The sequence below is a fragment of the Hibiscus syriacus genome, unplaced genomic scaffold, assembly GCF_006381635.1.
Source record: "Hibiscus syriacus cultivar Baekdansim isolate YM2019G1 unplaced genomic scaffold, ASM638163v2 tig00116937_pilon, whole genome shotgun sequence".
Classification (NCBI taxonomy): Eukaryota; Viridiplantae; Streptophyta; class Magnoliopsida; order Malvales; family Malvaceae; genus Hibiscus; species Hibiscus syriacus.
Genome location: NW_024063475.1, coordinates 764,321 through 784,499, shown reverse-complemented (window position 1 = coordinate 784,499; position 20,179 = coordinate 764,321). Strand labels below are relative to the sequence as shown.

At 33.3% G+C, this 20,179-nt stretch overlaps 2 protein-coding genes and 1 pseudogene across 3 annotated transcripts; all 3 read right to left on the bottom strand.

Moving 5' to 3' along the window:
- Positions 1-779: 779 nt before the first annotated feature.
- On the bottom strand, positions 780-19,101 carry LOC120188065 (acyl carrier protein 2, mitochondrial-like). Of its 2 annotated transcripts, none has more exons than XM_039191601.1 (2): positions 18,264-18,274; positions 780-1,311 (listed from the first exon to the last, which is right to left on the bottom strand). In XM_039191601.1, exon 2 carries the CDS (start codon positions 1,265-1,267, stop codon positions 863-865), a length of 405 nt encoding a protein of 134 aa, XP_039047532.1. In that variant the 5' UTR covers positions 1,268-1,311; positions 18,264-18,274; the 3' UTR covers positions 780-862. The 2 variants fall into 2 exon arrangements, with proteins under 2 accessions (XP_039047532.1, XP_039047530.1); XM_039191599.1 differs by lacking the exon at positions 18,264-18,274 and adding an exon at positions 19,097-19,101 and having other exon boundaries at positions 783-1,311.
- LOC120188064 lies at positions 6,506-10,560 on the bottom strand (annotated as a pseudogene).
- Positions 12,848-14,739, bottom strand: LOC120188003. Its single transcript, XM_039191570.1, has 8 exons — positions 14,698-14,739; positions 14,461-14,548; positions 14,286-14,360; positions 14,042-14,105; positions 13,925-13,952; positions 13,551-13,617; positions 13,317-13,398; positions 12,848-12,945 (listed from the first exon to the last, which is right to left on the bottom strand). The coding sequence occupies exons 2-8, from the start codon at positions 14,509-14,511 to the stop codon at positions 12,848-12,850; spliced, it is 465 nt and encodes a 154-aa protein (XP_039047501.1). The 5' UTR covers positions 14,512-14,548; positions 14,698-14,739.
- Positions 19,102-20,179: the final 1,078 nt, after the last annotated feature.

The following is a 20,179-nucleotide window of genomic DNA, read 5'->3' as shown; positions in this document are numbered from 1 at the left end:
AATATATAATTAGCACAAAAAATAATTAATTAATAAATTTAAATAAATAATAATTATATAAATATTATTTTAATAAAAAAATAATATTTATATAATTATATTACTATAAAATATAAAAACTATTTTAAAAAATACCAACTTAAAAATAAATTTATTACCACTAATAATAAATTTAAAACTCAAATAGTTGGAGAATTTGAGTTATATAAGAGAGGAGAATATGATTTTGGTGTGAAGAATGAGGGGTTTGAGAGGGTTTATATAGGGGATGAGGAGGGGTAGTTAGGGGAAAAACGGATGGGCATTTATGGCATTTAATGGAAGGCGCGTCCCCGGGGATGCGCCTTACCCCCGTGGCATCCGACTCAGCAAAACCCCATAAAAGTGCATCCCTGGGGATACGCCTTACATGCGTGGCATCCCAGCAGTATAAACCCAGGTAAAACGCGTCCCCGGGATGCGCCTTTGTGCCACCTCAGCCGAAAGGGTGCTACTTCAGGAAATATTGGTCAAAGAGTATTAGAAAAGGAGAATTTCGATGAAAATGTATCAGTTTAGTCAAATCACCCAAATTCTTATCATGAACTTTTGATGGAAATGAAGTAAAGTAAAGCAAAAAAAAGCTTAAATCACAACCATACATAACTTCCCACTAAAAATCTGAAACATTTTATGAATTGGAACAGCAGCATTGAAGCAAAAAATATAAAAAACAATCCTCCTCAATACAAGCACTCGGTATCAAATGGAACTACAGGCATTTTTCTGTGAGGGGAGATTAGGGAATTACCCAGTGCAGTTTCAAGTCTCGTGAGAACAAAATGAAAATAAAGACGAAGAGTAGAATTCCACAATTTCACCTCTACTTTGCCTGAGGGTGAGAAGCAATGAACTCAACAACATAATTGATTGAACTGATCTTGTCTGCCTCGTTATCAGGTATTTCAAACCCAAATTCTTCTTCTAGGGCCATCACAGCCTCCACAGTGTCGAAACTATCTAACCCAAGATCCTTTTGAAAATGGGCAGTTGGGCTAACCTTGGAAGGATCAACTTTCTGAAAGTTTTTGACGACGCAGAGGACGCGATCGGTAACCTCATATTTGTCAAGGAAGGAGCCCATGACCTCATCGAAGAAACTGCGCCGTATGGCGTTGACGGTGAGGGTGAAGAGGCCGTTACGGGTAGGATTTGGGTAACGAAGCAGGGACAAGGACGTTGTGTTCACCCTCAGGTGCTTAAGCAAAGCTCCTCTTACCTCCGCCATTTCAGTAGATAACCCTCTTTCCTTTCTCTTCTCTCTGCTGGAAACTCTGTCTCCCCCCCCCCATTTTCTTTTCCATTCTCCCCTTTTATATGCTTCGAATGCCCGGTTTTTTATATGATGGTTGTTTTTGGTTATGGATAGTGGAATTATCCCCGGATTTTTTGGGGTTGGGTTGAATAAGTTATATTGTTGTTGATTTGGTGCAGAGATTTTCAGGGATGTTGGCGGTATGCAACTTGAACGGCGCTGGAACAGAGGAGATGAAAGTTGTTGGTAGCTGTTGGATTTAGGGTCTTAAAACCCTAATACTACTGGGTCGGATCTAGATTCTGGACCGGTTTGGGTCTCATTCGGGTCGGACGAAATTACATGTCTACAATAATATTTTGAATACTTTTTGTAGTTAATAATCATTTTATATATTTTATAGTTACAAATAGAAATGCTTAGATCAGATGTAAAATATTTTATGGCTTATCAACCGCATATGGTAACTTCTTTTGGTTAAGTTTCAGTTAATAATTATTTTTTATTAATTATTTAATATTATATTTTTTAACTTATTTATTTCAAATTAACAGGATGAGGATCGTATTCTTAAAGTGTTTATTTACAATGTGAAACAATCTCTTCTTGCTCACACTATGAGGTTTTTAATCTAGTTTGATTTGAGTGAGTCTCTCGATTGTTCGGAGATTGTAAATTTTAACCAACACTTATTTATGCACTCATCGAGAGGTTGAGACTAGAGATACATTTCATCTTCCCTGTCAGGAGCACACTATCGCTTGGGTAGACGATTCACTCTTGTTAGGACTCCTAGTTGATGAATGTATTGCGACTTTGTAGGAGTGTTGATAACCGGGATGCTCCGTGCTGAAACTTTCTTAAGAAAGTCCTATATCAGTTCAACGATAGTTGAATCTCATTAATATAGCTCTAACGAAACTTTAATGAGTTGGACGAAGACTGTTTCGAAGAGGAGACACAAACATTTGTAAATGCTTATATTTTACGGATCATAGGAGTGTTAGCATTAGTCCCCTAAGCATATTGTATGGACGTAATATTTTGATTATTGATTTCATTATTATTATTTGCGTGTAATTTTATTATTAATATTATTGAATAATATTGTTGATTATTCTAAATATTCCTAATCAATTATTATTGTGGGAACAATAGTAAAATAAGACTGGTATAAAATTTGATAGATATTCATGAGATGAATATGTGAAAGAAATTCAAATCAAATTCATATGTATTTGTTGATAACAAATATTGGATTGACTCATTTTGAGATTAATACATGGGTTAAAGTTATATACATATATATATATATATATATATTTCAAACAGTTTTGTTATTAAATCCTTAGACTTGAAGTTACTACAGTTCTCAACATGATGATTGTTATGTTTTGACATAATCAATCATTGTCCTTAATCGGAAAATTATAAAAGTTATGTTTGAACATGACATAAATCATGTAGTCAGATGTAAAAGATTAAGATAAAATTTATCCCTTTTATCATAAGAGAGATATCTTAGGGCCCCTGATGATTGAGACTGAGAAATGCATGGTCAGTTTTAAATAAGTTGATAGAGATCAAATTTAATTATTTAGTTAGATCAATTGAGTATCGAGAAACAGAAGATGGAGTGATATAAGGTTGACATTTTCTATGCCTTATATTCTATCAAGATATCGTGAGATAAAAGTATTAGGACATAAATTGCATAGGATCAAATATGATTTTATCTACTGTCAACGTTAATTGAACCTATAAGATCGCACCCTAAGAATGGATAAGAATGGTCGTGGTTATTACTATAAATGATAATTTATGATAATAAGATTATTTTAAATTATATTGTAAAATGTTATTTATTATTTGAATTTAAATAAGTTAAATTTGTATTCTTTTGATATAATATTTTATTTATTATTATTTCTTTATTTAATTTAGAAATAATATTAAATAAATTATGTAATTAAATAATATTAGGATTTGGATGAATTTGAATTTCTTATCAGATAAGAGATATGTTTTATATTTTTTTATTTAAAAGTGTTTTAGATAAATAATAATTATATTATTATTGAATTTAAAAGAGTTTTAAATTAAAAATGATAATAATAATAATAATAATAATAATAATAAAGAATTAATATTAACCCTAATTAAGTCATATATATATATATTTGTGTGCTTAGGGTATGTGGATAATTTTTCCGGTCATTAAAATCCAAAACCACAAAAATATAATTTCCAAAAAATTGGAACTAGCCTTTTCATTAATCGTTTTTGATTCAATCGCGTGTGAATACTTGTAGAGGGTGATCGTCTTTCAAAAAGACAGTACTTTAAAGATCAAAAGAAAATCAGAGACAACACAAAAGGATTTTCGAACCAGAGATTAAGGTAATCTCACGACTTTATTTACCGTAGTTAGTATGATATGCATGAGATCATAGAATGATCGAGTTTAAAAAAAAATCTATTGTGTTTTCCTTACCTCGATTTCCTACAAGGAAGAATATTGATGTTCGACAAATTCTACAACCAAATACATGAAATATTATTGCGTCACCTCATAGATTTTAGAGAAGTAAACATATTTAGTTGGAGATGAATGGTTTTAACATTTCTCTTTAGAGATATGTGTTGTGCAATCAACCCAAAAAAATATTATTGGTGGATTCTTATTTCTTTTACAATCTTGGACGTGGTATCACATGTCTCTTTTCTCTGTCTACGTATTGATGATCCATTTATATTTTCTCTCACACTTTAGTAGTCTTACTTTTTATTTGATGCGTAAAGAAGTATTATTTGAATAATAATTTTTTATATATAGTTAAAAGTATTTTCTCATGTTAAATAGATGGTCAACAACTTTAAGTCATCGCGATATCCTGGACAAACTTGGAGAAATCAAGTTATTGATCGAACAGAAATCACGATTAGAGGTATACTTTTAATAATTAAAATCTTTATATTATTATCATGATAACTAGAACCTCATTAATAAATGTTTTGGTAATAAAATTATTTTTTTATAGTTTCAATGGATGCCCTATTTAAATATAGGATTGAATGCTTGCATCCCATCTCAATTGAGTGGTCCATTGGACGTATGACATTCGAGTGACCTTGTGTTTTGTCATTTTTATTTCACACAGTTTATTTCAAGACTAACCATTGACTTAAACATTTTGCACAATATTGACAAATGAGGGGAAAAAAATGTTGATTGAGGGAGAAAGCACATCGAGTGTAGCAATGTGGGAGACACAATATTATCATATTCTCGATAGACATATCTTCCGGACCCTAATATAGAAGTTTCAAGTGATTACATGAGATAGTTCATACAACAAAGAGAGCTATATAGTTCATACAACACAGAGAGCTATATCTATTGTTTGATGAGGAACGAACTGAATCTATTCATCATTGTAGGGACAGACGTCCATTGACATAACATCATCGTCCCTCGACTAATTTAGGAAGAGTGAACCTTTTCGGCTCATCCACAACAACACCATTTGAAACAACACATCATACATCGTCGATGGTACCGAAGTAATACACATCATATTATGTTTCATTTGTGCCAAGTCAACCATAATTTTATTACACACTTGTAATAGCGAATCCGACATTTGACTCATATATCGTGCTTGACGGGTGCTACTCTTTCATTGTCACCGCATATATAGTCCAACCATTCCAACTGATGATGTCATTTTTTTTATGATTTTTCACAGTTCTCATTAAGAGGTGATATTGTTGATCGTACATCTTCACATTCGTTTCGTTATATCATTGTCGACACCGACAACACACATTGATGAGGACAAAATTGAACACAATGTCGGCAAAGATTATGAAAATATTGATGATGGCAGTCCTGTTAAAGAGAGATTAATCCGAAGAAATTCTACACGAAATAGATGACCACCATTATGTGAAACTCATTCATGAAGAACTCATCACTAAATAATATCATCTTTAATTTATTTATTTATTATTTTTATTATTATTATTATTATCTTCTTTTTGTAATACCACATTTTTTAATTATCGTAAATATTTTCGCAATGTTATAAAAATTTTGGTTTTATTTTTTTATGCCTTATTTTGATTTTTTTAAATTTTCTATTAGAAATACGTTTTTCCTATGAAAAGCATTTTTCATTTGTACATGTAAGTTACTGACTGGATTGTCACATTGAGAGAAGGTACATTTTATAAAAAATCATACTTACAATTAATCAAAAATAGATGTTGAAATGAATATTAATTTTCTTGTTGGGCGATATTTAGGTAAAAACTATGAAAATGTAAGCCAATTGGATCTTGGTGGGGCAAAAGTCCTTTATTGTGGTAAGACACTGCCTTTGGGATTTTAATGGATGTTTCTTCAATTGAGAAAATAAATTTGTATTTTTTTAAATAGTCTGAGATAATACAATATCGTATTTGTGTAACTGTTTAAACCTAAGATTTAAAAAAAAAAAACAATACTCCCCTTAATCTGTAAGACTACATATTAAGTGATACTTTTTTTTATAATTCTTTTAGTTTTAAATAATTTTACCATATGTTAACATCTCAATTGTCATGTCTCAGACGTGACAGTGTGACAAAAAAATAGCATATGAATATACAAAAAATGAAAGTTCAAGTATAAAATAAAGGCATAATGCCAAAATTAACCCCAACGTTTATCAAAATGGTTATTTTATCCCCTATTTTGTTTTTTGAATCATCTTGACCCCAACATTTCATCATTTTAGGAGGAAAAATCCTAATATTTAATAGAATAATCACTTTGTCCCTTGTTCTTTTTTTTTCTTGAAACATTTTAATCCTCAACATATCATTTTAGGTTAAAAATGACTCCTATTTGTAGCATTAATCGTGTATTAAGTAATAATTTTCATCTATTGAGAGAGTTTTTTTCCCCAAAGTGAAATACTAGGGGCTAAAATGCTCCAAAAAAAATAATAGGAACCAAAATGATCATTTTGATAAACATTGGGGGTTATTTTTAGCATTATGCCTAAAATAAATATCATTTAGGGGATTTCATTTTCAGGAACGAGCATTTAAGACTCAAACAAACTAACTAATAACACAATAAACTTATACTCTCAAGTGTGCGGAAAAAAGCATGAAGATGAACAAATTAAAAGAAAAAAACCAGTCAACCAAGAATATTAAATAAAAAGCAACAACAAAAGAAAAGCATTCTTACCTGGAGCGGCTGTTCTTCTGCTTGGCTTTCTCGATATGCGGTTTCAATTGCTTCTTTTCAGCAAGAATTTTAAGGAAGTTGAACAAGAAGGGTATGTAGTTGTGTTTCCTACGGATATTTTCAGTTCTCCACTTCTTGAATTTCTCCTCCTCCGTCAAAATTTTTCTCGGTGGCGCCCTCAATCCCTGAATTCACTTCAGAAAGTTGCTTGTTTAGTGCTTCAAAACTGGGTTTGTCTGTCAGTCTTTCGGTTTGTATGGTAGCCAGCTGCTGCAAGATGCGTTCCCTCTTCTTCTGGAGCTCCTTAAGTTCACCAGTGTACATCTCTTTCCTGTTCTGTATAACTGCCATGAGATTGAATCTTATTTCACTTTGGGAATATCTCTGTATTCGTTCTTGGATTATTGGTTGTACCAACTTCAACCATTCCATGTCACCTTGGCCAGAAGGGCACTTACCAAGGCTAATGGGTCCCTCCTTCAGCCCATCGAGTTCATAGAGTACTCCATCAACTGGTATGTAGCTAGTGAAATGGTAGACGTCGTCATCTTTCCCAGCAGCCTTCTGCTCCTCTGGAACAAAAGGTTCGGGCCTTGCAAAACTATTATGCGCGGCACGAATGGCTTCACTGTTATTTATAGCAAGACCCTTGAGTTCTGGAGGGAAGTTTTTAGTGAATTCTTTCAACTTTGATAGTTCTGGGCCAATGTCAATATCAGGGCAGTTCATGAGAATAGACAATATAGCTTGTGTGGCGCAAGCATTATTGATGACCTACAAAAAATGTAGAAAAAAATAATTTTAGAAGACTTTTGCAAATATATCAGACTGGATATTAGTGAATTGAATTGAAACCAACCTGGCTAGCGAAGAACAAATTAGGGTTTGGGTCCTTAATTACAAGACATTCATCTCTATCCCCCGGGCGCCATTTGAAAAGGAAAATCAACCCATACACAGGCCTATTATGGAAAGGGCAGTTATGAAGGAAGAAATTCAAACGTTGAAATGCGAAATGGCCAGTACCAAGCAAGAACTGACCTGAGATTGTTCAGAGAATCGAGATCCAATGAATACAATTCCTCTACCTGATAAGACACAATTCATCATGACAGTTTACAGAATGCAATGAAACACAAACTATAATAGTATATTACACATAAAATTAACTCAGACAAAAAATAATATGCACACAACCCCAAACACTTGCTCAAATAATAGCTGTACACAGGGTTTAATACAAGGGCACAAGACAACAAAATAGTAAAGGTAGGGGATACTGATGGCACTGGTTACAATATTATTCAATGCCTACATAACCTGATCCAATTAAGTAGGATCTAATTAAACAAGTTCATATAGCAGCTTTAAGGCATGCTAATGATTCATCAATGCAATGTTAGAGAGAGTTCATCACTTTTGGAAATCAAAGGCTATTACATTGGCTTCTGTATTGTCAAAGAAGTCCTTTCGATCCAAGGAATACACCCTTGGTGACTACTAAGACATTAAAGTATAATTTATCAGCTTATCAAAGAATTTGGTTTTCTGTTTTCTGGAATGGGCTTAGTTTTATGGTCCGTCGGGTATTGTTTCGGGTTTAGTTAAATTGTGAAGGTTTTAAATGGAGCTAATTTAACCTTAATATATCTCAAAGTTTATTGATTTCAAGAATCCCAATCCATTTGGACAAGAAAGTTAACAAAATCAATGGGAGCCTATTTATATTTCTCAGTGTTGCTAGAATACGTAGAGTTGATTTCACATAAAACGTTAAGCTATTAAGAGTTCTACAAGAACTAATTTGCTAATTTGAGTTTTCATTCCCTCCTATTACTACTCATCTCTTCCAACAGTAATTAACTAAGTTTTTACTGAACAAAGAACAACTTTACAGAACTGGAAGTTTATGGGGCTATGTTACAGGAACCCATATGCTTTTCACCCATATATAATTGACATAGTTATAAGGCTCCAAACGAATGCATAAAACAATCAACATACCTTCCACAACAATGAAAATGGCATGGCTTAAATAGATAAGTACAGAACACATACAAGGTAATTAACCTAGAATCTGATAGATTCATTTTTCATTAAAAGAACTTTGACAGGATCAGTATATATGCATCTAATATGACAATCAGAATATATCAAAAGCAAAGCTACAAGACAAACATAAGGATCCAAGTATGACAAAAGAAAAGTATTACTTGTACTCCTCTAACTTGAATCTGCTGTATAAGTTCTGTAAAAACACCTGGAGGATATGGCAGAAAACAAAATTGTTAAGCTTAAATCACAAAACATATCATTAAGAAAGCATGGCAGTCTAAAGTAAGAAATAAGAGTACTAAGACAATTAATTATTTGGTGCAGCAAGATTTTAACATTTTCAATCTTAACAGATATTCATTACAAGTCATATGCCAAAACGATAGTAGAACACAAGTTAATGCTGAAAGCGTCATACAAGTAGTGAAAATAATTTTTTTTTAAATAAAAAACTATCTCACAATCCAGTCTGAACTAGCCTTTGTTAAGCCTCTGTAAAGGTTATATGGCCACCAAAGGATTGATGATAGCCCTTGGAAAAATGTAAGTTTAATCTCTAATCACTGGCAACCAGTAAGGAGCATCTTTAAAAATCAGGAAGTGGCTAATAGCACTGTCATGAACTAAACATCAGTATTCTTTTTTTATTATTATTTTAAATTCCTCCAGGTATAACATGCATGTACTATATTGTACTTGGAAGATCATAAGCATCTAAAGAATAGAATACGACAGTCCAATCATCTAACACCATGAGAAAAAAAACCAGATACCAATGGAGCTTATGCTTGTTCTCTACAGGGATGATGCATAGGAGCTAATACCTCCAAGCATTATCCACAAAATTACCGAAAGAAGAGGTAAAAAAGTTGTATGCCTCTGAGGAACATTAGATAAGGCATTAATAGCAATCCTATAAAACAATCCTAACAAAATATTCACCCAAATCACCCTGCAATAGTCATTATACGATTATTTCTTCTATAATACACAAAATCATATTCCTTGCATTCTCTTTTAACTTCTTGTCCCTGGATTTTCCATCATTGACCATATAAATTAAAACTAACACCCCTTGCAGCACACCCACCCACCCACAGATTGAATCACACCATTTACTAGAAGAAATTACTAAAAGCATGTAACCTTCTCAAATATAGATTTCCATGAAACCTATAACATCCCCTATGCTTTGACGAATTATAAATAATATCTAAACTACAGAAAACCCTTTCCCCTAATTCCGAAAAAAAATGAAACTGTAAAAGGAAACAAAAAAAGAAAAACTTGAAGAAAATTTTCCTCTAGGATGGGTACCCACTTTTCCTAAGAATAGGCCTATAAACTCCCTCTGCTACAATTTTCAGAGAAGGAAATAAAATTCCCCATTCACTTATTCATTTCCCCTAAATATCTCTAGATCAATGAAGATATTATACACAAAAAACTAAAGAAAAATGAAAACAAAAAATTTCACCACCCAATTACATATACGACTGAGCCCTAAAGATTATCCCCTCTTAAAACTTTATCAAATGTACAAAAAATGAAATTGAAAACCTTGACGCAACACATAAAAAATAAAAAAACGAAGAAAAAATTAAATGAATAAGAAAGAAGCTCACCTTATAATTAAGAGTAATTCAAAAGCATAAAGATAAATTTTAAATAAAAAGAAGTAAGAGAGAGAATCAGAAAAGGAAATACCGGGATCGGATTCAATTGTGCACCAAGACATGATGAGAAATTCGAAGCTGAAACATACAAAACAGTAAAATGTTCAAAAAATTTGGCAAAAAACAGCAGAATGTAATAAATAATATATTCCCAAAACTCACCAAGTCTGATAGAGAAAGAAAGAGGAGCTTGTTCCTGGCTTGAGTCTTTCGTCTTCCTCAACCCTAATGGCTAAAGAGCTTGGTAAGGCTACTTCAGCTCTGTGCTTTCTAATCTATCAAATTAATCTCAAAGTATTATTTTTTAAAACTATTTTAGCTCTCAATATTTTATTTTAAAACAAAAATTCTACTAGTTTAAAATGTTAATAATTTATTGATTAATAGTTCCAATTACGTAGAAGTTTTTTATTTGTTCTAAAATGTATAAAAAGAATATGGATCAAAATGGGAAAGTTTTGGAGTGCACGTTGCAAACTAAAACATATACCGATATAGATTACTAATAAAATTATTTTTATTAAATATATGTGAAAAATATAAAGACTAATCTATAGTTAATCCTTTATTATAATTTAATTTAGGATATAATTAAAATATATTTTTTTATTAAAACTTATAATTATTTTAGAAATTTTTATTTGTTAGGATTATAACACTTAATTTATATAAGTTACATATTCATCCCAGCAGCAACCATCAAAATCTATTGACGAGGATCTTCTTCATGGCGGGAAAATTATGTTCTTCAACATATACTATCCTCGGAGAGCTATATCAAGAGTAAACTAATCTTTTTCTTCACCGAACGTCGCCTATCTCGTAGCCATTCTGCAATACTAACCTTGACATTTCCAGCTTCTTTTGACGTGGATAGACGTTGCCTACTCCATGTGTTTTCCATTGTCGGTGATCTGAACCAGTTTAATGAAATGAAAAGGCTTTATGCTCTATACAAGCTGACAGCATTTATTCGTTTCACCAAATGATAGAAAATTAATGTTAAAACCTTTTGCTTTGAATATAATAGAAATTTGAAACTCTAAACACTCAAACCCTCATTTTTCTTTTCAAGTTTTCAGAAAATAATACTAAATTGTCTTATCTTCTCCATGTTTTTTATTCAAGCTTTTTCACTCAATATTTTCAAGATCAGTCTCTTTGTAGTTTTCTAGGCTTGATTCTTTGTGGATTCTGTTAACAAGCATGTAGATTTTTTTTTGTTGTCTTCCTGGTTCCAAGATTTCGCCCTTGTTAATTCGGACAGACCCACCTCGTAAACCTGAGGGATTTTCTGCGTATACAAAGAATATAACTCGAGACATTGCTTAAGCGAACAAACATGTAGATTTTGTTACCCAGTATAAGCAGCATTTTGAGCATGATCTATATCCAGAACGTACAACAACTTTTCCAGTCACTCTTTCTAAACTGATTGAACGAGCGTAGCACTGGAAAAATATATTACAGAGCAATGTACCAGAAATCGCCATCCTCGTCTTCCAGGCTATCCAAATGCAACTTTGTTATTAAACTTCCCTAAATTTGTCAAACGAATGCACCTGATCACTATGTAAAGTTAGATCGATCGTGTTGGAGCTGATATACAAATTGTTAAAAGGCATGAAAGCAGCTTTCATTGCTTGACCCTGATTGGTTCTGATGGTTCATAACGTCGTTCCATTGTCCAGACATCTTTGACTCGTAATGCTAGAAGTTGTTATGTTTTGTTAATGGTCTTACACTACAGCAAAACTGAGTTTTAGCGGTGCTTTTTTAGTCTTATAGCGGCGTTTTTAAGCGCCGCTAAAAGTATTTGCGGCGATAGGAAAAACGCCGCAAGAAGCGCTGGCAATACCAGCGCCGCTAAAGTTAACGTCGTTTGAGAACAAAAAACACCGCAATAGGTCAATATCTATTACGGCGTTTTTTGAACAAACGCCGTAAAAGGTCGACATCTATAGCGGCGTTTTTGGAATAAACGCCGCAAAAAGTTATGATATATAGCGGCGTTTCTAGAAAAAAACGCCGCAAAATGTCAGATCTATAGCGGCGTTTTTGGATACAAACGCCGCAAAAGATAAGACCTATACTGGCGTTTTTAGAACAAACGCCATAAAAGGTCAGACCTATAGTGGCGTTTTTGGACACAAACGCCGCAAAATGTCAGACCTATAGCGGCGTTTTTGGACACAAACGCCACAAAAGGTCAGATATATAGCGGCGTTTTTGGATACAAACGCCGCTAATTACCATTCTTTAGCTAAGATTAATTGATATTTTTCATATTTCATTTTTGTTATACATCACCTAAATTCAATATCATGTAATTTTATATAAATTTTAACAACAAATAAATTAAAATTTATAAACATTAAAATAAATGTAATATGCTTTGATGTTCATTACATCGAAAATATTGAGTTCAAGTCCACATATGGAAAGAAAAATAAATTAGTATGCATATAATATAAGCTACAAATGGCATTTGGCTGGATTCCTGGCCTAAAAGCTATTCCAAATTTTCTTGGAGATTCAACTTCTGTAACTCCTCCCATTTTTCTTTGTCTGCAACCATTTTCAAGGCCATTTTCCGCACTGTTCCTGTGACAAGAAATGCTGCTTTAAGATTGGCACAACCTTCATAGCAAGCTCTACTTTACAAGAAAGGAAACCATCTACATCAATATCATTTATAAGAATTAGATCAATATTCAAATACAGTAAGATGAAACAAATAACTTGTCTCCATAATTGTTCATTTAAACAACATCAACCAGATCACCTTCACCAAAAGTAATATGTGGAAGTTAATAAAAATTTTAAACTAACATAGAAAAGGAATATATGGTTGTACCAAGCAGAAACAAAAACGTGGAAGCCAAGGACCTGCTAGTCTAGTACCACAATAGTGTTACCAACTCATTATACGACAAAATTACACCCAAAATCTCCATACTACTGCATTCACACTTTTACGAGAAGATTTAAAAAACAACCTCCGGGTTAAGATTATTTTCTTATTTTGACATACTGCCTGACCTAGTACCTCTTGGTAAGCCGGCCCTATTGCTAACTGCTAAATGAGCTTGATAGTACTTAGTTGCCAATGGTCTAATCCAGATAAATTGCTCATCAAATGAACAATTAGATTATACAGAACTAAATAAACAAAACCCCAAATGCCACACCCATGTTTTAATAGTAACCAGTTTAAACAAGGAAAAAACGCTAATAGGCATTTGGTAAAATAATATCATAGAGGACGTTGATCATATCATACCATCGCCAGAAGAGAAGCCTTGCACTTTTGCATGATAGTCTCCGACTGAATGCTAGAGATGACATCCCTACACATAAGAAAAGTTGTCAGGGGAAAGAAGTGCCAAGGAGCGGTAAACTGATCTAAAGAACAAAAAAAGTACGGGCATTGGAATTTCCTTTCTAATTTCCCTGCCTAATATAGTTTCTGGATAAACAAAAATGAGGTGGACTAATTAACACTGAAATGGACCTTCTGGTAATGATAGATATGCTAATCAACTATATCATATCACCTGCAGTTCACTCATATCCTCACCGTGATAAGAAATGACAAACAAGTGACAGTACAATTCCAAAATTGATGTGGGTTACAAAAGTTCACTACCAACTAACCTTGTCTTTGTCAAGCCAGCAGAAGAGCCTGAAATAATGAAGAATAATTTCAATTAATAACAATGACAATCAACAGAATTTTACCAAAATGAGAACAAAACAAAGCCAAAGATTTACCTAGTAGAACAAGATGAGAGAAGTTGCGGACATGGACAATTCCCCTCGGTTGAAGAAACATAATCTGTTCAACACTTAAATTTAATTATCGTGAGAATGGTTACCAATATGATAAAAATCCAAACATCTTCTACATAAATTAAAGGTTTAATAGCAACAAATAACGACATCAATAAAAATTCAAGAGAAACCGAACCACTAGCATGGTTATCGAATCATATTCCATTTCAACTGAACTATTTACCTCTTTTCCAACATTTGAAGACACTCTAGATGCTGAAACGCTCTGCCGAATCACCTGCAAGGACTTCCCTAATACCTGTAAAAGAAATGGAAAAAACAATTCAATAAAATCCAAGTGCTTTATCCTTTAGCTGAACAAACCACAATTAAAATAAAAAGAGATTAACAGTTCTAACCGAAGCTGATGAACCTCCGGTCGTAACTTTTCTCCTTAAAGCGCCCAACATCACCGCTGTCCAGAAGCTAAACGCAAAACTCAATAATCTAAAGGAGAAATCAAATAATAATTTAGAACATAATAGATAGTCAGATATAACTACGTGGATCTCAATCTAAACATTGAATACAAATGAAAAGGGCAATAATGAGAGGCGAAGAAAAAATTATATATGGAAGAGAGGTTTAACTTAAACCTGATTTCTGCAGACAAATATGAGAGTCCTCGAATACACTGTGATTTGCCAAAGAAAAAAGAAAATATCTAACAAGTTTTTTTTTGGTTTCTTTCTTCGACAGTGAGGGAGAGAAACAGTGAATATCATGCCAAATACCTCGCGATTAACAACAAAAATGGGGCAATGTTTTTCGATAACTTCATTCCAAACAGTTCTAGACTGAAGACAACTTTGCATTTGCAACCTTTTTTGTAGTGAGAATTTGTTTGAACGAAGCGTTGAGAAGAAGAGCCCCCCATTGGAGAAGAAGCAGCAGATGGATTTGAGTAAACGGCGGGAATGAAAAAATAGGTGAAGGGAAAAAAATGGAAAAGGGCTAAAGGGGTCTTAAAACTGTAAATTTGTGGTACAAACGCCACTAAAGTACGAGTCTTTTACGGCGTTTGTATAAAAACGCCACTAGCGTACGAGTCTTTTGCGGCGTTTTTTTATAAAAACGCCACTAAAGTACAAGTCTATAGCGACGTTTGTAAACAAAAACGCCACTAAAGTACGAGTCTATAGCGGCGTTTTTAAACAAAAATGCCACTAAAGTATGAGTTATAGCAGCGTTTTTATAAAAACAGCAATAAAGTATGAGTTATAGCTGCGCTTTTATAAAAATGCCACTAAAGTACGAGTCTTTAGCGGCGTTTGTATAAAAACGCCCCTAAAGAACGATTCTATGCCGGCGTTTGTGTAAAAACGCCACTACAATACTAATCTTTAGCAGCGTTTTTATACAAACGCCACTAAAGTAAGATCTTTTGCGGCGTTTGTATACAAACGCCTCTAAAGTTAGGTTTTTTGCGGCGTTTGTTCAAAAAACGCCGCTAAAAATGCCGCTATAAACCCATTTTGCTGTAGTGTTATTTTGTTAGTTTGATGTTGTTTTCTGGGCAGGGGGATCTCCATGATCATGAGAGTTTGGTTAAGGCTGATCCGGTTGATGCGATGATATCTGCTGTAGGTGAAATGCAGCTGAAAGATGAAGCTAAGATTATTGGTGTCATTAAAGAAGCTGGGAATGTCAAGATTAGTGTTGCAGGGCGGCTGCAAGCTGGACGACGTTTGGTGAAGAGAAAGACCAGTTTTCTCTTGATATAGCTCTTCGTTGGCAAGGTAGGTTGAAGAAAACTATTTTTCGACGATAAATAAGATCGTCGAGATTGATTTTGATGATTGTTGTTGGGATGAATATGTAACTTATATAAATTAAGTGTTCTAATCCTAAACAAATAAAAATTTCTAAAATAATTAAAATTTTTAATAAAAATATAATTTAATTATATTCACATTAAATTTTAAACTAAATAGTAATAAATGATTAATTATAGATAAGTTATTATATTTTTTCATACTTATTTAATAAAGATAATTTAATTAGTGGTGTGCATCGGTGTGTCACATTAGTGATGCGTTTCGATGCATGACGTGTGCTCTAGACTCATCCAAAATAATGACATTATTGATAGAACAAAAAGATTTTAAACTTTATCTAAAAAAATTAATGTTTAATCTTAAAGATAACATTTTTAAAATTTAGAACGCACGCTAATCAAACTTATTAAATTAATTGATAAAATAAGTCACTAATTAAAAGAATTAAAATACATCTAGGGTAAATACAAGACAGTATATGTTTAAAGACTCTTAACCAATTAACTATAAACGCTTATACTCATGTTGGTGCTCGAACCTATGACATCTAGGGAGAATAACAAGTCCCTTAAAGTTGGTTTATGCTATGTATAATATATATGGTTATAGAAAACTTTTTAAATTAGAATTAAATAGTATCATAATATTATAAATGTCATAACCATTTTTTTTTATAAAATAATTAAATATTATTTTAAAAACGATTGTGACTTTTATTTGAAAAAATTGGTGATTTATGAATTGATTTGGATTAAATTAAAAGGGAGTCGCCATCGATTTTTGGATTAGGTATGTCGAATACAAACGTTTTTTTAAAAACAATTTTAAGAAAAATCGTTTTTAAAGACAAAAATGGTCTGCGTTTACCAAAGATTCGATTTGATGGGTTCGGGAGTAGGTTACGCGTAGGGAAGAATCAGCACCCTACAGCGCCCAAAATTGGTATTGTGTCATTTACACGTTGTCGTAAATGGTAGAAATTATGAATCGAATATAAAGTTAAAATATGATCCGCTTATCAAACATTGATTAATTTTCTTCGATAATTAATTAGAGAAAATTCTTTAACTCGAAAAGAAATCTCGAAATTAACAATCCTCCATCGAGAAAGCTAACTCGACTATTTCTTATCAGTAAAAGAATTTTTCCTCATTGATTAAAAAACCGAATCGAATATAAAATGAAAATTAATCTTTACATAAAATAAATCGCTATTTAGTAACATGCATCGCATTATTCAACTTAAAATAAAAAGAATTTATTAGCAAAATAAAATCAATTTTATTTCAAGTTCACATTTGTTCGAATGTCGTATCAGATTACATCACTTCGATCAAGCGATGTTTTCCACGCCCATTCTACAAATCGTTGTTCTTGATAAAATCCAATTAATATGTTGAAATATATTATCAAACGAAAATGACTCGAAATGTATGAATGTATAAGTGTCAAATATAGTGTACAAGTATGTATGCCTACTTAATGTATACAACAATATATATATATATATATATATATATATATATATATATATATATATATATATATCAATATTTACCCAATATAATATAGTACATAAAATGGACTACTAATATAGTACATAAAATATATTCATCTACCATAATATATGAATATATAGTATAGCATGTAAATGGCCACCATAAAAACATGCAATCCTTAAGGCTAGAATAGAAATAAGGAATATATATATATATAGTAACCAGGAGGACTAAATAGTATTAATAATAAATAGAGAGACTAAACCATAACACTAATGATAATAGAAGCAACCATCGAAAATATTAAGCAATAAAGGTACCAAGAGTGAAAATATGCCATAAATAAAGTTTAAGACTAAAATGCAAATTATCAACAATATGAACATGATTCGAAAAGTCACAAAAACATGAACTGGAAGAGATTCATGACCAAAATGAAATACAAGTAAAATCAGATACTTAAAATAAAAACATATTCATTTCATGATCTAAATAAGAATCATGCAAATTACAAGGATTGTGTGAGCGAATATCCTTTTTCAAACTAAAACGCAACACCTTCCCCTCATCTCGGCTTTTGAATGGCGTCGTTTCATTAAAACCCAAAATAAGGTTTTCCTTATCTCCATTTAACCCTTTTATTCGCCCCTCTCAGCCGCATCTATCAAGGAAAGAAAGAGTCAAAAAGCTCTCTTAGGGAAAACTCCCTCATCGCTTACTCCAGTCAGCCACTACCATCATCACCGACAATGTGGAGTCCTCCAAAGCTCCTCTCGATAATGGCAGAATTTTATTCCTCAGATGGAGAAATATAGGTCTTCCAAACGGTAAGTTGATTTTCTGTTGGGGTTTTCTCTAGGTCTTTCTCCCTTCTCTCCCTCGAACACACTTTCTTTTTCCTTCTTTTTTTTTGTTTTTCTCTCATATTTTTCCTCTTCGAATCCCCTTTGTCCTCCTTGTTTTTTATTTCCCCGAATGTTTCTCTCAATCTTCCCTTTTTTCGTTTTCCCCCTTTCTTTCTAATTTTCTTATGATCCCTCCCTAGTTTTGAATCCTCCTATTTTTTTTGTTGATGGTTTATTTATGGTTTGATTTGGGTAGGTTGAATGATGATCTCTCGGGGTAGGATTATGGGCTTCTGAATATTGCTGATGAAATCCCCATTTTTTGGGATTTAATATATTTTTTAGTGGGTTTTGATTTGGTTCACTGTTTCTCTGACTTGGTAATTGTTTGATGCAAGTCTGGTTACTGTTCGGCTGGATTACTGACGAAGAAAAATCAGGATGCTTTTGGTGGTGGCTCACGTGCCGATTAGGGAACTGACAAGGCGGCGCGTGCATCACATGCGCCTGGGTGGATGCTGGAAGGCCAAGCGGTGGTGGTTGGATACCTTATCCTCTGATTTAGGATTAAAGTTTAGTTGGGCCTTGGGTCGGATCCGGGTCGGTTTGATAAGCTGGGTCTGGTGCTTGGATCTTGTAATTGGGTTGGCCTCCTGGGTTGCTGGTGTTGTATTTGGGCTTGGGGATTGGGCATGTAACAAAAAATTACAATGTAATTAGATATTGTATTAATAATAATATAATAATAATAATAATAATAATAAAATTAAATAGAAAAGACCCGAACAAAAATGGGGGTCTACAGCTGCCTCTCTTTGCACATTATTGTGTTAACAAGAATAGGGCACAAGAATAGGGCAAAGACGACAAGACAACACATTTTTGTCTGGTTCTCCCATTCTTTTGCTTAGAAATTGGATAAAGTTTGTTGTTGGGGACGATACTGCTCATATCCGATGAAGAGGTCTAATAGTCTAAGGGTGACACGGCTCCTATGTGATAAGGAGATCTGGTCAGGGGATGACACGGCTCATACGTGATGAAGAGTTCTGGCCATCTTTATTGATAAGGTAGATAACATGGTTCCTACATGATGAGGACACTGGTTATCTAAGGGTGACACGTCTCCTACGTGATGAGGAGGTTTGGTCGGGAGATGACACGGCTCAAACTTGATGAAAAGTTCTGGTCATCTTTAGGAAGGGTGATAACTTGATTCCTACGCGATGAGGACGGCTGGTTATCTAAGGGTGACACGGCTCCTACGTGATGAGGAGATTTGGTCTGAGGATGACACGGCTCATACGTGATGAAGAGTTCTGGCTATCTTTATTGATAATGTAGATAACACGGTTCCTACGTGATGAGGACGACTGGTTATCTAAGAGTGACATGGCTCCTACATGATGAGGAGGTCTGGTCGAGGGATGACACAGCTCATACGTGATGAAGAGTTCTAGCCATCTTTAAGAAGGGTGATAACTCAGTTCATACGTGATGATGACGGCTGGTTATCTAGGGGTGACACAGCTCCTACGTGATGAGGAGGTCTAGTCGGGGGATGGCACGGTTCCTACGTGATAAGGATGGTAGGCCATCTTTAGGGATAATGGTTTCAAGGGAAACCGGCTCAAATATTTTGTGTTTCTAAAGAAAATGCCTCAAGGGAGACAAAATTTGTTTAAATGGAAACGACTCAAAAATGGTTTTGTTTCAAGAGAAACAGACTCAAAGATTTTGTATTTCCAAAGAAACTGCCTCAAGAGAGACAAAATTTGTTTCAATGGAAATGATCTCAAATATGGGTGTTTTGTTTCAATGGAAATAGATTCAAAGATAGATGTTTTCAAAAGAGATTGTCTCGAGAGACAAAATAATTTTTTAAAGGAAACAAACTCAAAGATTTTTTTCTCAAAAGAAATTGTCTCAAGAGACAAAAATTTGTTTTCAGAGAAA

Bases quoted from the DNA above. Each gene is read 5' to 3' on its own strand.
- LOC120188065 (XM_039191599.1), bottom strand. From the start codon at position 1,267: ATGGCGGAGGTAAGAGGAGCTTTGCTTAAGCACCTGAGGGTGAACACA.
- LOC120188003 (XM_039191570.1), bottom strand. From the start codon at position 14,511: ATGTTGGGCGCTTTAAGGAGAAAAGTTACGACCGGAGGTTCATCAGCT. The intron at 14,106-14,285 runs GTAAATAGTTCA...AGTGTTGAACAG, and splicing joins CTTCAAATGTTGGAAAAGAG to ATTATGTTTCTTCAACCGAG. The intron at 12,946-13,316 runs GTACTAGGTCAG...ATATTGATGTAG, and splicing joins TAGGGCCGGCTTACCAAGAG to ATGGTTTCCTTTCTTGTAAA.